We start from the raw sequence: 13,996 nt of genomic DNA, 5'->3' as shown, positions 1-13,996 counted from the left end.
AAAAAAAAAAAAAAAAAAAAAAAATCTAGCCAGGCACAGTGGCTCATGTCTGTAATCCCAGGGCTCGGCTCCAGAGGATGAGACAGGAGGATAGCAAGTTCAAGGCCAATCTCAGCAATTTAGTGATATCCTGTCTCAAAATAAAAAATAAAAAGGGCTAGAGATATGGCTTAATGGTAAATTGCCCATGGTTTAAATCTCCTGAACCCAAACCAAAACTAAAAATCAGTTATTAGTTGCACAAGTGTATATTAAATGCATATCTATGTCAGAATCAAAGTGTTATAAATATGGTTGGAGTCCCGTGGGATTCCCCTTGTCCCCATGGTCTCATTGTTGGCAGAAGCCTGCCGCCATTGTCATTTTGGCTCACACCTTCCTTCTGCTGTGTGGCACATCTCAAGGGTTCCCTCCTATGGCGCTCCTTGGCTGGTTTCTCCTGCCCCCACAGCCTTCCCCTCGAGTCCTGGGCTCTGTGATGCTGGGCTCCTGAGCAGCCTGCACGATGGTCTGTGCCCCAGGCATGTCTTTTGGGGGAATAAAAGAGATGGGAGGTCCCTGTTGGGGAGTCGCAGGGTGTGACACGGTGCTAAGGGCCATGCAGGCCCTCACTGTTACTTTCTGCTGGTTGTTTCTCAGGAAAAATCCAGTCCTGAGGTCACAGGGCTCCTTGGGTGGCCTCTTCACTTTCCAGACAGGAGCCCGAGGTTCAGGGAGGTGCTGAAGACAAGTGACTGTCTTTGTTCGTTTGAGCCAGAGCTTGATCTCAGGCTGCTGTTCAGTCCAGTACCTTTTAGTCCCCCAAACTGTGCTCACTCTTAACCAAGTCGTGGGCTCACCCCAGGTGGGAGGGGCCCTGCGAATGTCTGGTGTGTGTGTGTGTGTTGGGGGGCTCTGTCTTGGCTCCGTGCCTTGAGCAGGGCGGGGTGGTGGGGCGTTGCTTGGCCCTGGTGGCTGAATGGTCTCTGCCTCTGTTCTGCTGCTCTACCATGTCCCTGATACCTGTTTCGCTCGACTTCTTGTTTTTGGGGAGCTCTAAGGCCTGGATGATATCAGCGGGTCCCCCTACCATGGCATGTGGGCCTCCGTGGATGGCCCTGCTGCCTTCCTGAGCGCCCCTCTTCCCCTCAGCTCCAGCTCCACTGGCCCCTTGAGGTTCAGGAGCGCCCCTGCCTCAGGCCTTTGCCTTGTTCTCCTCTGCCTGGCGCGCTCCTGCTTTCTTGTTGTTTTTATTATGAAAACTTTCAAACATACACAGAATAGAAACACGTAGCACTCCTCTTTATCATCACCTAGTACTTAGTCCAGGTGTCTCAGAAGATCTCTTTATGATTATTTGGAATCAGATGTAAGCAGAGTTCTCCTGTGGTTTTGAGCAGAGGAACAGTGTGGTCTGAGGCATGTGTTGGACATGCTCGGGCAGGAATGCAGGTGGGAACATAAGTGAGGAGGCTGTTGCAGTGGTTCAGGCCACGGGATGACCCTGGAGTTGGTCATGGGTAGAGATGGAGGGATTGGAGTGTATAAATTTGGCAGGGGCGGGGTTAGGCTGGAGAGTATATTTAGACATACACACTCCCAAGACACCTTCTTGTCTGAATGCAGTACAGTGCCCTGGGCAGCAGGGGGCACCATTGACCACTTTCTGGTCTCCCATTTTTGAAGACGCTGTCTTGGTGTATGGCCTCTGAAGGTTGGGTCAGGCATAGCCAACCTAAACTCTTCCTCCTTTTCCTCTGCCTCCTCCTCCCCTTCCTTCTTGTAATTGAACTTAGGGGGCCCTCTACCACTGAACTAATGTCCCTAGCCATTTTTATTTTTATTTTGAGATGGGGTCTTGCCAGGTTGCTAAGGCTGGCCTCAAAATTGTGATCCTCCTGCCTTAGCCTCCCCAGTTGCTGGGATAATAGGCATGTGCCATTGTCTGTGGCCCCAGACTCTTCTTCTAGAGTCGGCCTCGACTTCCAAGGAGTGGGCCTGCGGGTCCGACTTCCCATAGCTGATCTCTGCGCTCTTTGGGTGGTTAGGGCCAGAAGTGAAGCTGGGGTAGGAGCAGCGAGGTTGAGGGGTGGGTCGGGAGCCAGTGTCTAGAGGGTGGATGGACCCACAACACCTCCCTTTCGTTGAGGCCACTGTCATCTTGCACCCAAGCTGCTTGCCTTCTTAGCAGCCCCACTGCATGCCCTCTGGCCACTGTCCCTGCCTGCGGTCATCTGCAAGTCTCAGCAGGGGTCCTCCTGGAGCCTTCAGTGGTGTAGACCTGCCTCCTCTAGCTGTCCTCTCGTGCCCTCTCCTCCTGGGCCCCTCATGCCAGCCCCGTGGCCTTGCACTTGCAAGGCCTCGTCCTCCCCCCAGTGCTCCTGTGGCCAGTTCCTTCTCCTCCGTCTCAGCTTCTCTGTACCCTCCTCGAGAGGTTGTCAAAATTAATCTGCCTCAGTTTCCCTTTGTCAAAGCCACCTCCTTGTTTCCCTTGCAGGACTTGCCACAATTTGTCACTGTTCCTCTCCCTGTCTCTATGTCCTTGCTGCTATTTCCCCCAGAAGGGAAGCTCCATGTGGCAGGGGCATCGTAGCGATGCCTCTGGAACCTGGCAAGGAGCTGGAGCTGGCAAGCCTTTGTTGAATGTGCGAGCGGATCAGCCTGGATTGTTCCTGCTAACCATTGGTGACTCTTCTTCCAGAATATTTTCTCTGCATATAAATGCATGGAGGGCCAGGTGTGGTGGCATGTGCCTGTAATCCTAGTGGCTAGGGAGGCTGAGGCAGGAGGATCATGAGTTCAAAGTTGCTGAGGCAACTCAGAGAGACCCTGTCTCTAAATAAAATATTAACATGCTGGGGATGTGGCTCAGTGGCTAAGTACCCCTGCACTCCATCCCCAGTACAAAGAAAAATGCATGGATCAAATGCATTCTGCTGTCATATATACCTATTTAGAATAAATAAATAAATAAATAAAAAACCCCCAAATTAGAATGGAAAATGAAATAAAAAAGTAAAATTAAAAAAAAATACATGGAGGAGGGCAGTGAATATGACTCGACCATAAATGAAATACACGCACTTCCATATGTTCTTCTTGAAGCTTTGATTTTTGGAGGAATCCTGTGGCTGTTGACACGAAGGGAGGGTTTGAGGGGGAGCAAGACCAAAGGTTAAGAAACCAGCTGGGACTGACACAAAGGTGAAGACACCTGAGCTGGGCAGAGGCATGTCACCGTGGGCAGTGGGTAGGGAGGATTTGGCCTGATGGGATGACGGAAGCCATTGTGTCATCTGAGGTGACTCCCAGGTGGGCCAGTTCAATGGAGAAGGCTAGGGCGCTTTATGACAGGGCTCTTCAAACTGGGTTTTTAAGGGAACATCCCCGGTAGAAGGATCTGGCAGGCAGGATGGGTGTGGGCAAGAGGAAGCCACGTGGGCAGAGGCACAGAGCAACGTGTGAGGGCCTAACTGTCCTGGAACTCCTGTCTGGGTTCTCTGGCTCTCCAAGCCTTTTTCTTTCGTGCTGATCTCGGCCACTTCTTGCTGTACCCACTCAGCCTGGGGCTAAGTCCTCTACCCCACGCCAATTTGTTACCTGTGTGACCTTGGGAAAGTTCCTTAGCGTCTCCTTTTAGGGTCTTTGTCTCTGGCTCAGGGCCAGTGACACTCTTCAGGGTTGTGTGTGGGGTCCAGGTGACCCATAAGAAGGACCAGCATATTGGAGGGCAGCCAGGTCAGGACACTCTCTGGACCTGGGAGCCCTCACTTTTTTGATTTGTGTCCTGGCTCGGAAGATACCTGTCCCAGTTTGGTTGATGTGAAAATCATGTCAAGTTTGCCCTTGACACCAGGCAAAACACTTTACAAATGCCAGGCGCTCCTCCTCCTTTGGAGCCAACAGTTCATGGAGGTGAGTGCTTCCTCCATGAACTGTTGGTCTGGCATTTGTTTTGCCCACAATGCTCAGCTCTGGGCAGCTTCTAGGGCGCTCTTCTCTCTGGTTGGAGAGGTGGTGCCTTTCCCAGGCCTCCCAGGAGCCCTTGCCTCAGCTCCCTCAGAGGCCCCTGAGGCTGCTGTTCCCTGCCCTGCAGCCCTTACCCCTTCCATGTTGTAGGTTCACAGTGCTGAGTTTAAGAAAAGGAGTTCTTTGCTTTGATTACTGCTCAGACAGGAACTTCCTGGGTGAGTCATCTTCCTGTCCCCCATAAGCTGTTGGTCCAGTATCCGGCCTCCCACAGGGCTTCTCTCCTGCTGCTCTTGTCAGCACTCATGGGCACCAGAAGGCGGTGTAATGAGGAAGGCTCTGGTGGGCAGGTGTGGGAGGATGGGGCAGGAGGGGCGGTGGTGGGTTGCAGGGATCCTCTCTGCATCTGGCAAGCCTGGCGGGCATCCGAGGGCTGGCGCTGGGCCTTGTACATCCAGTGCAGGCCCAGGGGCCTGGTACTCATTTCTCTACCCCAGCGACTGGTGGCTATGACTCCCACATCTACCTGTGGAACCCCTTATTCTCCAAAAAGCCTGTGTGGGTGATGAAGGGACATCAGACCTCCGTGATGCACCTCCTCGTAAACAGCAAGAATAGCAGCATCCTCATCAGCATCTCCAGGGACAAGGTGCTGCTCTCAGTTCTGTTTCTTGGAGAAAGACACTGATGCTGGGGTAGTAATCTGGCTCAGCCAGCCCAGGGGACCCATGCTGGGAGGCATCTGAGGCCTAGAGGAACAGGGTAACGTCCCTTCTCAGCCAAAGGCCTATAGAGAGGTGCCTGGCATCACCATGAAGATCTTCGACAGTCCCCAGTAGAGTCCTGATCCCAGCTCACATCAGTCCACCAGAGCAGGGTTCCCATGTAGCCCAGTCTGGCTTCTTTACCTGAAAGAAAGCCAGTTTCCTCATCAATAGGCTGGTTCTTGAATGGTTTAGAGGAGAACAGGTAGTAAGAGAGCAGGCAGCATCTGGCACACAGTAGGTGCATGAGACATCTGAGTCCTGTCCCTGCTGGTCCCTGCCCCACCCACATCTGCACGCCTCAGCTGTCCCAGTGACCCCCTCCTTGGTCGCCCTGGCTGTCAGCCTGACTTGACCTTCCTCAGTGCCTGGGGCGAGGGGCATCACTTTGCTCAGGGGCAGCAGTTAGTTCAGGATGCTGCGCCTCCTTCTTGCTGCTCCGGCATCCTGGCCAACATGCGGAGGAGGCCCATGGCTTCCAGGGTCTCCTTCAGGAAACAATTTGAGTTTTCTGGCTCAGCAGATGGAGAATTTTCAGAGCCTTGGGTCACTGGGCCACCCTTCCCAACATGTCCTCACTCAGGCTGCTAGGGGACTCTCCTAACACCTGCAAACTGGTATCCTCACCTCTGGTGAGGGATCTGAGGTGCGGGGTGGGTGATGGAGATGGGCCAGCTGACATCCTTGTGACAGCCATGGGAAGAGCTGGGGCGTGCACTGGTCTGGTTGATTCTAAGTCCATCCTTGTGTAGCTCTCTGAGGTGGCTCTGAGCAATGGGTCCTGGGGGGACTAACATGGGGCCTCTCTAAGGAACTTTCCTCAACCCAGAATGACTGCACTGGGGCTACTTTGGGGACACACAGGCCATTTTGGCAATTAAGTTTGTACCTACTCTGACTATGTCCTAGGCTGGCTTTTCATGAGTGAGGCTGAAGTGGGAGCTGGTGGGGGTCTGGGTGGGGGTGTTCTGCAGGGTAGAGGCCTAAGGGAAAGCCCTGGGATGGAGCTGTGTTCTGCTGTCACTCACCTGTGGCTGGGCTATTGGAGCATAAGTGTAGACAGTGCAGGGTTGTCACCAGTGCAGGGTTGTCACCAGCACAGACACTTAACGCAGTGCATGTGTGTTAGGGGTGCTTGGGTAATGTGTCCCCGAGGATCCCCCACCATTTGCCTGTTTCCCACCCAGAACATCCGCGTGTGGGACATGCAGGACTACATCTGCCTGCAGTCCTTCTGCGGGAAGCTGTTTGCCCTGGGGAACTGCCCCATCACCAGCGCCTGCTTCCACGAGACCGACAACACCCTCATCTGCAGCACCTATTCCGTGAGTGTTGTCCCGGGAGGGAGGGAGGGAGGGACTCCTGGCCACGGGCAGAGGGGGCACATCAGCTAGGGACACCCAAGAGTCTGTCACATCCTTAACAGCAATCTTGAGACTGCTGACGCTGCTGGCCTCCAGCCTGGCCTATGAGGCTCCTGCTCTCAGGCCTCCCTGGAAGGCAGCGTCTGGGCCCTGGCCTGCCTTCCTCTCTGCCACTGCTACCTCCGCTCACCCCCACCCCCGCATTCCTTGGGCTCTCCTCTGGAACCGCTTGCCCCAGGTGGGGTCAGGAGTCCTTTCTGAGTCCCCTTGGCCCATCACGGTTGCAGGACTGTTTTTCCTACTAAATCATGAACATTAGGAAGGCGGGGCTGGGCCCAAGCAAGATTCTGAAGGAGAGGTCCTTGGGATGACAGGAGTGGTGAGTGGTGACCACGCTGGTACCTGCAACAGGTCCTGCTCCTGAGGGACAAGCATGAAGGTGGACTGGCCAGAGTGGTGGTGGGGCCTGGGACCAGTTGGGGCTGTGGGAGTAACCAGCAGCCAGTAGGCGGGGCAGTCCTGACTAGGAAGGAGAAGAGGACGTCATTCGCGGTGGAGCTTCACCGAGTCCTCGCGCCCTCTGTTGGCTGGGCCACTCTAGCAGAAGATGCACATGTCCTCTTGTGCCTTTGTTGCCTCTCCCCACATAGCAGATTTTGAAGGAGGGTTGTGGGTTCCTCCATATCTTGCTGAGTGCTGGACCAGCTGTTGACCTCTGTCAAGTTAGATCTTCCAGGTTCCTTTTAGTCATCAAACATGGTTAACCTCCAGTTCTTTGTCAAGAGCTGAGAATATATGAATAAGACACTCCCTTGAGAAGGGAACCCTGATAGAGGATTTAGCCTCTCAGAAATGATAAGGAGAGAGGGACCTTGGACTTCTGCCTTGGGGTTCTAGGGACACTAGGGTTTGAGAGGCCTAGCTCTGGGAATGGAAGCCCTGGAGTAGGGAGAGTGGCCCAGGAGCCTCACTGGGTGCCATCTAGACATCTTGATGGAGTGATTTATGGGAGCCATCTCCCCGGGGCCAGTCACTGAGGGCCCATCTCACTGAAGGCAGAGCCCCTCTGACTTTCCTCACCTGCAGATTGGGATCTTAAATGGCTATTTGGAGTGCCAGCAGCCTATGAAAACAGGAAAGCTGTCAACTCACAGTGCAGCCGTGTGCAATGTCCTTTACAGCAAGATCTTTAAGCAGGTAAGTGATCAGGACTTACCTCCAAGGCTGGTGGGAGGGCCAGGTGACATGGGGCAGGACCCAGACCTCGCCATGTGCCCGGGGGGTGCATTTGAGGAGCAGGCAGCAGCCCTGCAGAAGGATGGCCATGAGATGAGGTTTGAACGGCACCAACTGGTACCACACAGCTACTCTCAGCCCCTGGGCCATGGGCTGGCTGCCCGAGGCCTCTCTACATGAGTCAGCTGGAACGCTGGCTGTGGGGTGCTCTTTGGGGCTTCCAGCATGGCTCTTGTTCCAGGGCGCTAGTTTTTAGGGAAACTGTTGTTTGGCTCTATTTATTGTAGGAAGCGGGCAGGGGAAGACCCAGGTAGTGGGCAGCACCCTGGGCCTGAGTAGAGATCTCTGGGCCCAGAGAGGCTGGGCACAAGGAATCCTTAATGAGAAACGGGAACAGAAAAGGATGCCAGGGCCTCGCCCACCCTGCTCTTGCCAGCCTGGGCCCTCGAGCCGGGGCAGCTGCATCTGCTATGGGGGTGTTTTTCTGCACAAGACCCACACTAGCTTCCTTCACTTCTCGTGCCTCAGGCTCTTCAGTGCTGTCGAATAGTTCCTGCTTTGTCTTTAAGTAACTCCAGGCTTCTCTAGATGTTCAGTGGGAGGGCGGGTCTGAAATAGCTTCACCTGCTTCTGCTGCGTGGTGACAGTTGTTGCAGCAGCAAGCCCTGGAGCGGCATGACCATCCTCTACTCTCCGCAGAGGGTCCAGTTAGTATAAGTTAGGATATTCTTCCTTTCTTTACCTTCTTCTTTCTTTTCATCAGGATAATGATGCTTCAGCCAACATTTTTTTTTTTTTCCTGAATCAAAGATTACTTTTTTCTGGATAGATTCTGAGTTAAGGAGACTTTACCTTCTAAAGTAAGAGCTGAGGAAGGCTGTAGCGTGGGAGCTGGCACTGACTGGAGGCATGGTTTGCCCTGCAGCAGGAGGGCCCTGGAGCCTGATCTCTGGGTGCGCGGAGTGCTGGGGCAGCACAGGCTGGAGGCCCTGGCATGGAGGTGCTGCTGTCCTGGTGCTGTGTTCCCCCACAGGTGGTGAGTGGCTGCCTGCATGGCACCGTGTGCGTGTGGGAGCTGTTCACCGGCACAAAGATGGTGGATTTCTCCGTGTCTGGCACACATTTTGTGGAGCTGACCTCCATGGCCCTGGACGAGTCCGAGCGGTGTCTGCTCACAGGTTTGCGAGATGGCACCATGAAGATGTGGAACTACAACAGCGGGGAATGCCTCCTGACCTTTCCCAACCCAGACAAGGTGGAGGTCAGTCTGGTGTGTTGCGGAGCCAGGGCAGGACCCTCAAGCAGCTAACCGCAGCTCCCGGGCGCTGGAACATGAGTTTTATGTGTTCCTGAAAGGCCGTACCATCTGGGCAGACTCCTGTCCTCAACCTGCCTGAGCCTTGTGGCATCTTACGTCAAATAAAGACAGGCAATAGTGGCTGTCTTTATTAAGTTTCCACAAGTGCTCCTTACTTTCTAAATTTGTTAGCACTTCTTATTTCACATATCGGAGTTTTGGATTGCATTTCTAGCTGGGAAGGGGGAATGGGATTCAGAGTTACTGTACTCACCCTTAATTGGAAATACTTGAGAAGGTCTTAGGGACAGTCTGTGGGTGTGACATAGAGCAAAGCCAGCCCTATGGGACTTGAGCCCTATAACGCAGTCCTTTAACCAACGCAGCAAGAATACTTGGCCAAGAAGACTGGGGTTTGGATGCTGGTCCAGATGCTGTCACTTAGTAGCAGTAAGTGACCTTAGCCAGGTCACTTGTGTGTTTCCATCCCTCCCTCTAGACAATGATCATGGGTACCTGCCCTCTCTGCTTCCTTTAAATCTGTCAAGTTCGATGGTCTAGGTCCATTAAATTAGATAATGGGACGTGAAAATACTCTGAAAAATGCATGCTGGCAAAACTCTAGGGAATCCTTATGACTGAGAGTTTTGACTTCTTGCTGGCACATTTAGGAAGACATTTGGGGTCCAGAGCCATGCTCTCTGAAGAGCTTTAGAGCTTTAATTTTCTTTCATCTTCAACAGATTAGTGGACTTGTCCATATGAACAAAGCATACTACATGACGGGGTGGAGTAAGAGAATCACCAATTTCATGTGAGTAGCCAGCACGCGCAATGAGGGGAGGGCAGCTGGGTGTTCTTGCTCTCTGGGTTCCTCCAGTCCTAGCTCCATGGTAGGTAATGGGCCACGCTCCATCTGCCCGACTGTCCTTTTCATTCGATACTCATTGAGGCTGATATGTCTAGGCCTCCTGCCAGATTCTGGGTGATCCTAAGAAGCAAGTACCTTGCTTCTTCTGGAACATTTCATTCAGTGTGGGGGGGGTGTCTCCGTCTGTCTGGGTTTTTATAATAGAATAGTGTAGACTGGGGTGGCTTATACACAACACACTTATTTTCTCAAGGTGTCAGCAGGTTGCTGTCTGGTGGGGGGCCCACTCCTTGTTCATAGAAAGCTCTCTTCTTGTTATATAACCGTACCAGGTTGAAGGGTGAGGGGTCTCTCTGGGGCTTATAAGGGCCCTAATCCCATTCCTAGGGCTCCACCCTCACGACCTCATCTCCTTCCCAGGCCCCGCCTCCTAATACCTCACATAAAGGATTAGATTTTAATATATGAATTGGGGAGAAGACAAAGTTCAGTCTACAGCACTCCACCTCTGGCTCCCCCAAATTTGTGTCCTTTCACATGCATAAATTCTTTGGCCCCAGGGTTCCCCCAACATCGGTTCCTTGGTTGGCTGAGCTAGATTATTACCCGCAGTATTGATATCTTTCCCAAAGGATGCAACTAGTGTGTGGGGAGGGTATACGGGGCATGTTCCATGAGGTGGCACTTTTTCCAGCATCAACTTTAAAGTCTAAGCTCAGTCCCCATCTAAATATTATCTAAATCAGCATGAGACTCAAGGTGAGGCCAGACTTCCTCAGCTGTGACCTGTGATACCAACTTGTAGTGTACTTCTGAACTACAACCGTGGGACCGGCATGGAGTAGATGAAACAGAGCAATAGGAGAGAAGAAAGGAGTGGCAGATTATGAACAAGTCCAAAACTCATTAGGACAAACTCCTTCAGACCTTAAGACTTTAAGTAATCCTCTTTGGCTTAATATTCTCGTCTCCAGGCCCACTGGGGTGGAGGTCCTGCTTTCAAGACTCACTGGGCAGCCATTCAGGTAGGGGTTGGGCCTCTGGTCTCCAGGCAGCCTGCCTCCATGACTATGTAGCCCTGCTGCCTTGGTGGCTCTGTTCTAGGGCCTGCTCCTGCAGTGGTTCTCTGCGTGGCTGGGGCTTTGGGGCTGGAGTCTGAGCCCGTGACTCTGCTGGAAGGCTTTGCCCTTTGAAATCCAGGTGGTGGGAACATTCAGGCCCTCTTGGCTCTGCTGTATATGGGCCACGCTGTAAATGGGGTGGCCAAGGAGCATGGTGCCAGAGTGGAGGATGGAACCTGTGAGGTGAGGTGACTGTGGAGGGTGATGTGATGAGGCCACCCTTCTTCTGCTGAACCTGTGGTGGGGGAACAGTTCTAATCTTTGAAAAACGACCTTTGGGGTCGTTTTTCCATTGTCTTGGAGAATAATTGCCTGTCTTCTGTTGAGCTGGCTGGTCCTTTCCCATCTCCTCTTCTGACACATCCCAGCAAGCTTGCTTATTTCTGTCAATAGGGAAAGGCTGTGAATTTTGGCTTCCCTCATGTCCTTGGTGGGGGAGATTGCTGGGGATCAAACCCCCGGCCCTGCCTGCTCTAGCGTTTCTTAGAAGATCTACCTACCACAAACCCCAGAATGCAAGCACAGTTCAGCCAGGCTCTGCTGCTTTATAAAAAGGAGGGCTTTCCCTCCAGTTTCTAGGCACATGTCCCCATTTCCTCCTGAGGCCTCATCAAAGTGGTCTTTATCATCCATATTTCTACCAATGATCTGCTCAAGATCACTTAGAGGTTTTTGTGTTTTTTAGTACTGGGGCCTCACATATGCTAGGCTGGTGTTCTGTCACTGAGCCACATCTGCAATCCCCACTTAAGACATTCAAAAAGATTGAGAGCTGTGGGTATAGCTCAGGATAGAGCACATGCTTAGTATGTGTGAGGCCCTGGATTTGATTCCCAGCACTGCAGTTTAAAAAAAAAAAAAATATATATATATATATGTGTGTGTGTGTGTGTGTGTGTGTGTGTGTGTGTATTTATTTATTTATTTATTTTTCCCCTTATAATGCTGCTCTTTTCTGTGTCCTCATCAGAGTCACTCTTAATGGACCAGGTGTGGTCATGAGGGCTTTTTCTAGCATACACCTTGACACTTCCCACCCCTGCCTAATTCTTCTAATTCTTCAGTTCCCAAGCCATGTGTGCGTGCGTTCTCAGGTGTTTTCACAGCAGCAGCTCCTTCTGGTGCCAGTTTGTCTTGGCGTCTCAGACAGCTGTAACTGGATACTGTACCGTGGGTGGCTACAAGGAATGGCAATGTATCTCTTATAGTTTGGGAGGTTGGGAAGTCCTAGATGAAAGCACTGGCTCATTTGGAGTCTGAGGAGAGCCCACTTCTCATTACCAGGTGGCCATCTTCTCACGGTCACCTTACATGGTGGAAAGGGCAGTGTATTTCTCTGGGCCTTCATTTCACAAGGACACCAAGCCCATTCACAAGGGCTCTGCCCTTGTGACCAAATCGCCTCCAAATTCCCTCACATTGAGGATTATGGGTTAACTTATGGATTTGGGGGAATATGAACATTATAAATCAAATAATTTCATTTATGAAGTGTTCTGAGTGCTGTGAAAGAAGAAAGCCGAGGTTTCTATGGGGGAGGTAGAAACATGGCTTTGACTTGGGGGTGTCAGGATAGCTGAGCTGAGGTGTCTGGGTGGGGTGTGATCTGAGGTACTTGGGGCAGAACACACATTCCAGGGGGTAGGAGCACCAGGAACAGGCCCTTCCTTTTCAGAGGGCCTTTGTAGGGTCATGATTTCCCCCTTTAAGCCTTAATCTTTGCCAGGTATCTGAACAGGGGTGGATTAAGACTATCTGTAAGCCCCAAAGACAGCTGTTATACAGTAAGCATGTAGTAGATGCTTAGGAAATGAGGTTGGTGGGCTGGGCTTCCAGCCAGCGCCTACAGCAGAGAATGTCTTCCTCTGAGTTGGCTCCCCAAATCCTAAAGGCCAAGGTTTCCCCCAAAGAGCATTAAAGGCTGAGCTCTCGGCCCTCCTGCCTCTGGCCATGTGCACAGGTTCCACAAGACCAAGCCGGTGCTCTTGTGCTACCACTGGCAGACCTTCCACACGGAGGATGTCCTGAGCATGGCCAAGTACCAGCACCAGTTCCTCGGCACCTCCTCCTACAATGGGGACATCCTCTTCTGGAACGTCAACACAATGAAACCCGTCCTGAGATTCAATGCATCCTTCAGCCCCTTGCCCTTGAAGCCCAAGAAGGTATGGTGGCGGCAGGGGGAACGCTCGCCTCTCACCCTTGTCTCTGCTGAGGGCAGCCAGCAGCAGGGGGGGGACAGGGAGGGTAGGGGGCACCTGGGAAGCAGAGGGGAGGTGGAGCTTGTTCTGGAGAGGCAGAGAGCCGCAGATAGATGGCAGTTTCTGTTTATCTTCATGTGACCGAAGAGAAAACTGAGTCTCAGAGAGGGTCCACACCTTTCTGGAGGCCACACAACCCACAAGGGGTAGATCTAAACTTGGGCAGTCCGCCCCTGAGCTGGTGCTGCTCCTGTCCTTATTAGGTGTTGCATAGACTGCTCAGCAGGCTTGGGGAGGGAATTGGGGAACCTGTGTGGTCAGAGTTACCATGTCTTGGCAGACTAACGCTGGAAGGGACTTTAGGGGTTATTTCCTCCTTGGGTTTCCCAAGTGTTTTGGGGAGGGGTGCTTGAAAGCTCTGCCAAGTTGGGTGGTGCTTCCCCAAGAACAGCTCAGGATATTTTTGGTTTTGCTTCAGTTTTGAATCTGTTTTATCCTCTGGACGTCCCTAACATTACGCACAACCATGACAATATTTGGAACTCACAGTCCATTTTATAGATGGGAAGACTGAGTTCCTCACAGGAGCAGTGTCCTGCCTGTGGGCACTCATGGTGTCAGTGGTGGGCCCAGGGATGGGGTTAGAGGTTTGGTCTGATGTCTTTAAAGGGACAAGGTTTCTAAGAGCAAACCATGGGTGCCGGAGGGCCCTGTGGTGCCGGCCTGGATTTCTCTCTAGACGATGCAGAGCCTCAGGGCTGTTTTCTCCCTGGCACAGGTGCTAACTGAGGGGTGCCTGGCTGAGAGGCACTCCAACAAACCCTGCATGAAGCAAAAGAAGTGGGTACACAAGGTGCCCCAAAAGTCCTCCAGGGTGACAACCAATGCCAACCTGAGGCGGAATCTGGTGTCAGCACCCCCTGTGATGAGCCACTCATTCTCCCCCTCGCTCCCAAGACACCAGAGATCCTACATTCCTGTGCCCTACAAGGTGGGAGAAGCGCCCGCCATCTGCGTCTTTCTTGTTGTGTTTGTGTTCTTATTTGGATGCACCTTTTCAGGGTGACTTCACCATTGGCCCACTTGTTTTGAGATGGCCAGAGAGCAGAGTCCTTCCCTGTCCTAGACCTACTGCATCTGATCCCCCGTGCTGCGGCAGGACAGACCCTGCTGCCTTCCAGGGCAATGCCAGGC

The 13,996-nt window shown here is 52.5% G+C and overlaps 1 protein-coding gene across 1 annotated transcript in view; it reads left to right on the top strand.

The window, feature by feature from the left end:
- Window positions 1-13,996, top strand: part of Efcab8 (EF-hand calcium binding domain 8) — a 65,278-nt gene that overhangs the window by 25,846 nt on the left and 25,436 nt on the right. The window contains 8 exon segments of the mRNA XM_015505555.2: window positions 4,099-4,166; window positions 4,446-4,597; window positions 5,900-6,037; window positions 7,163-7,273; window positions 8,346-8,573; window positions 9,353-9,423; window positions 12,562-12,766; window positions 13,581-13,793. Coding sequence (XP_015361041.2) covers window positions 4,099-4,166; window positions 4,446-4,597; window positions 5,900-6,037; window positions 7,163-7,273; window positions 8,346-8,573; window positions 9,353-9,423; window positions 12,562-12,766; window positions 13,581-13,793 — 1,186 coding nt within the window.

The sequence above is a fragment of the Marmota marmota genome, unplaced genomic scaffold, assembly GCF_001458135.2.
Source record: "Marmota marmota marmota unplaced genomic scaffold, marMar, whole genome shotgun sequence".
Lineage (NCBI taxonomy): Eukaryota > Metazoa > Chordata > Mammalia > Rodentia > Sciuridae > Marmota > Marmota marmota.
This window is presented reverse-complemented; position numbering and strand designations above follow the sequence as displayed.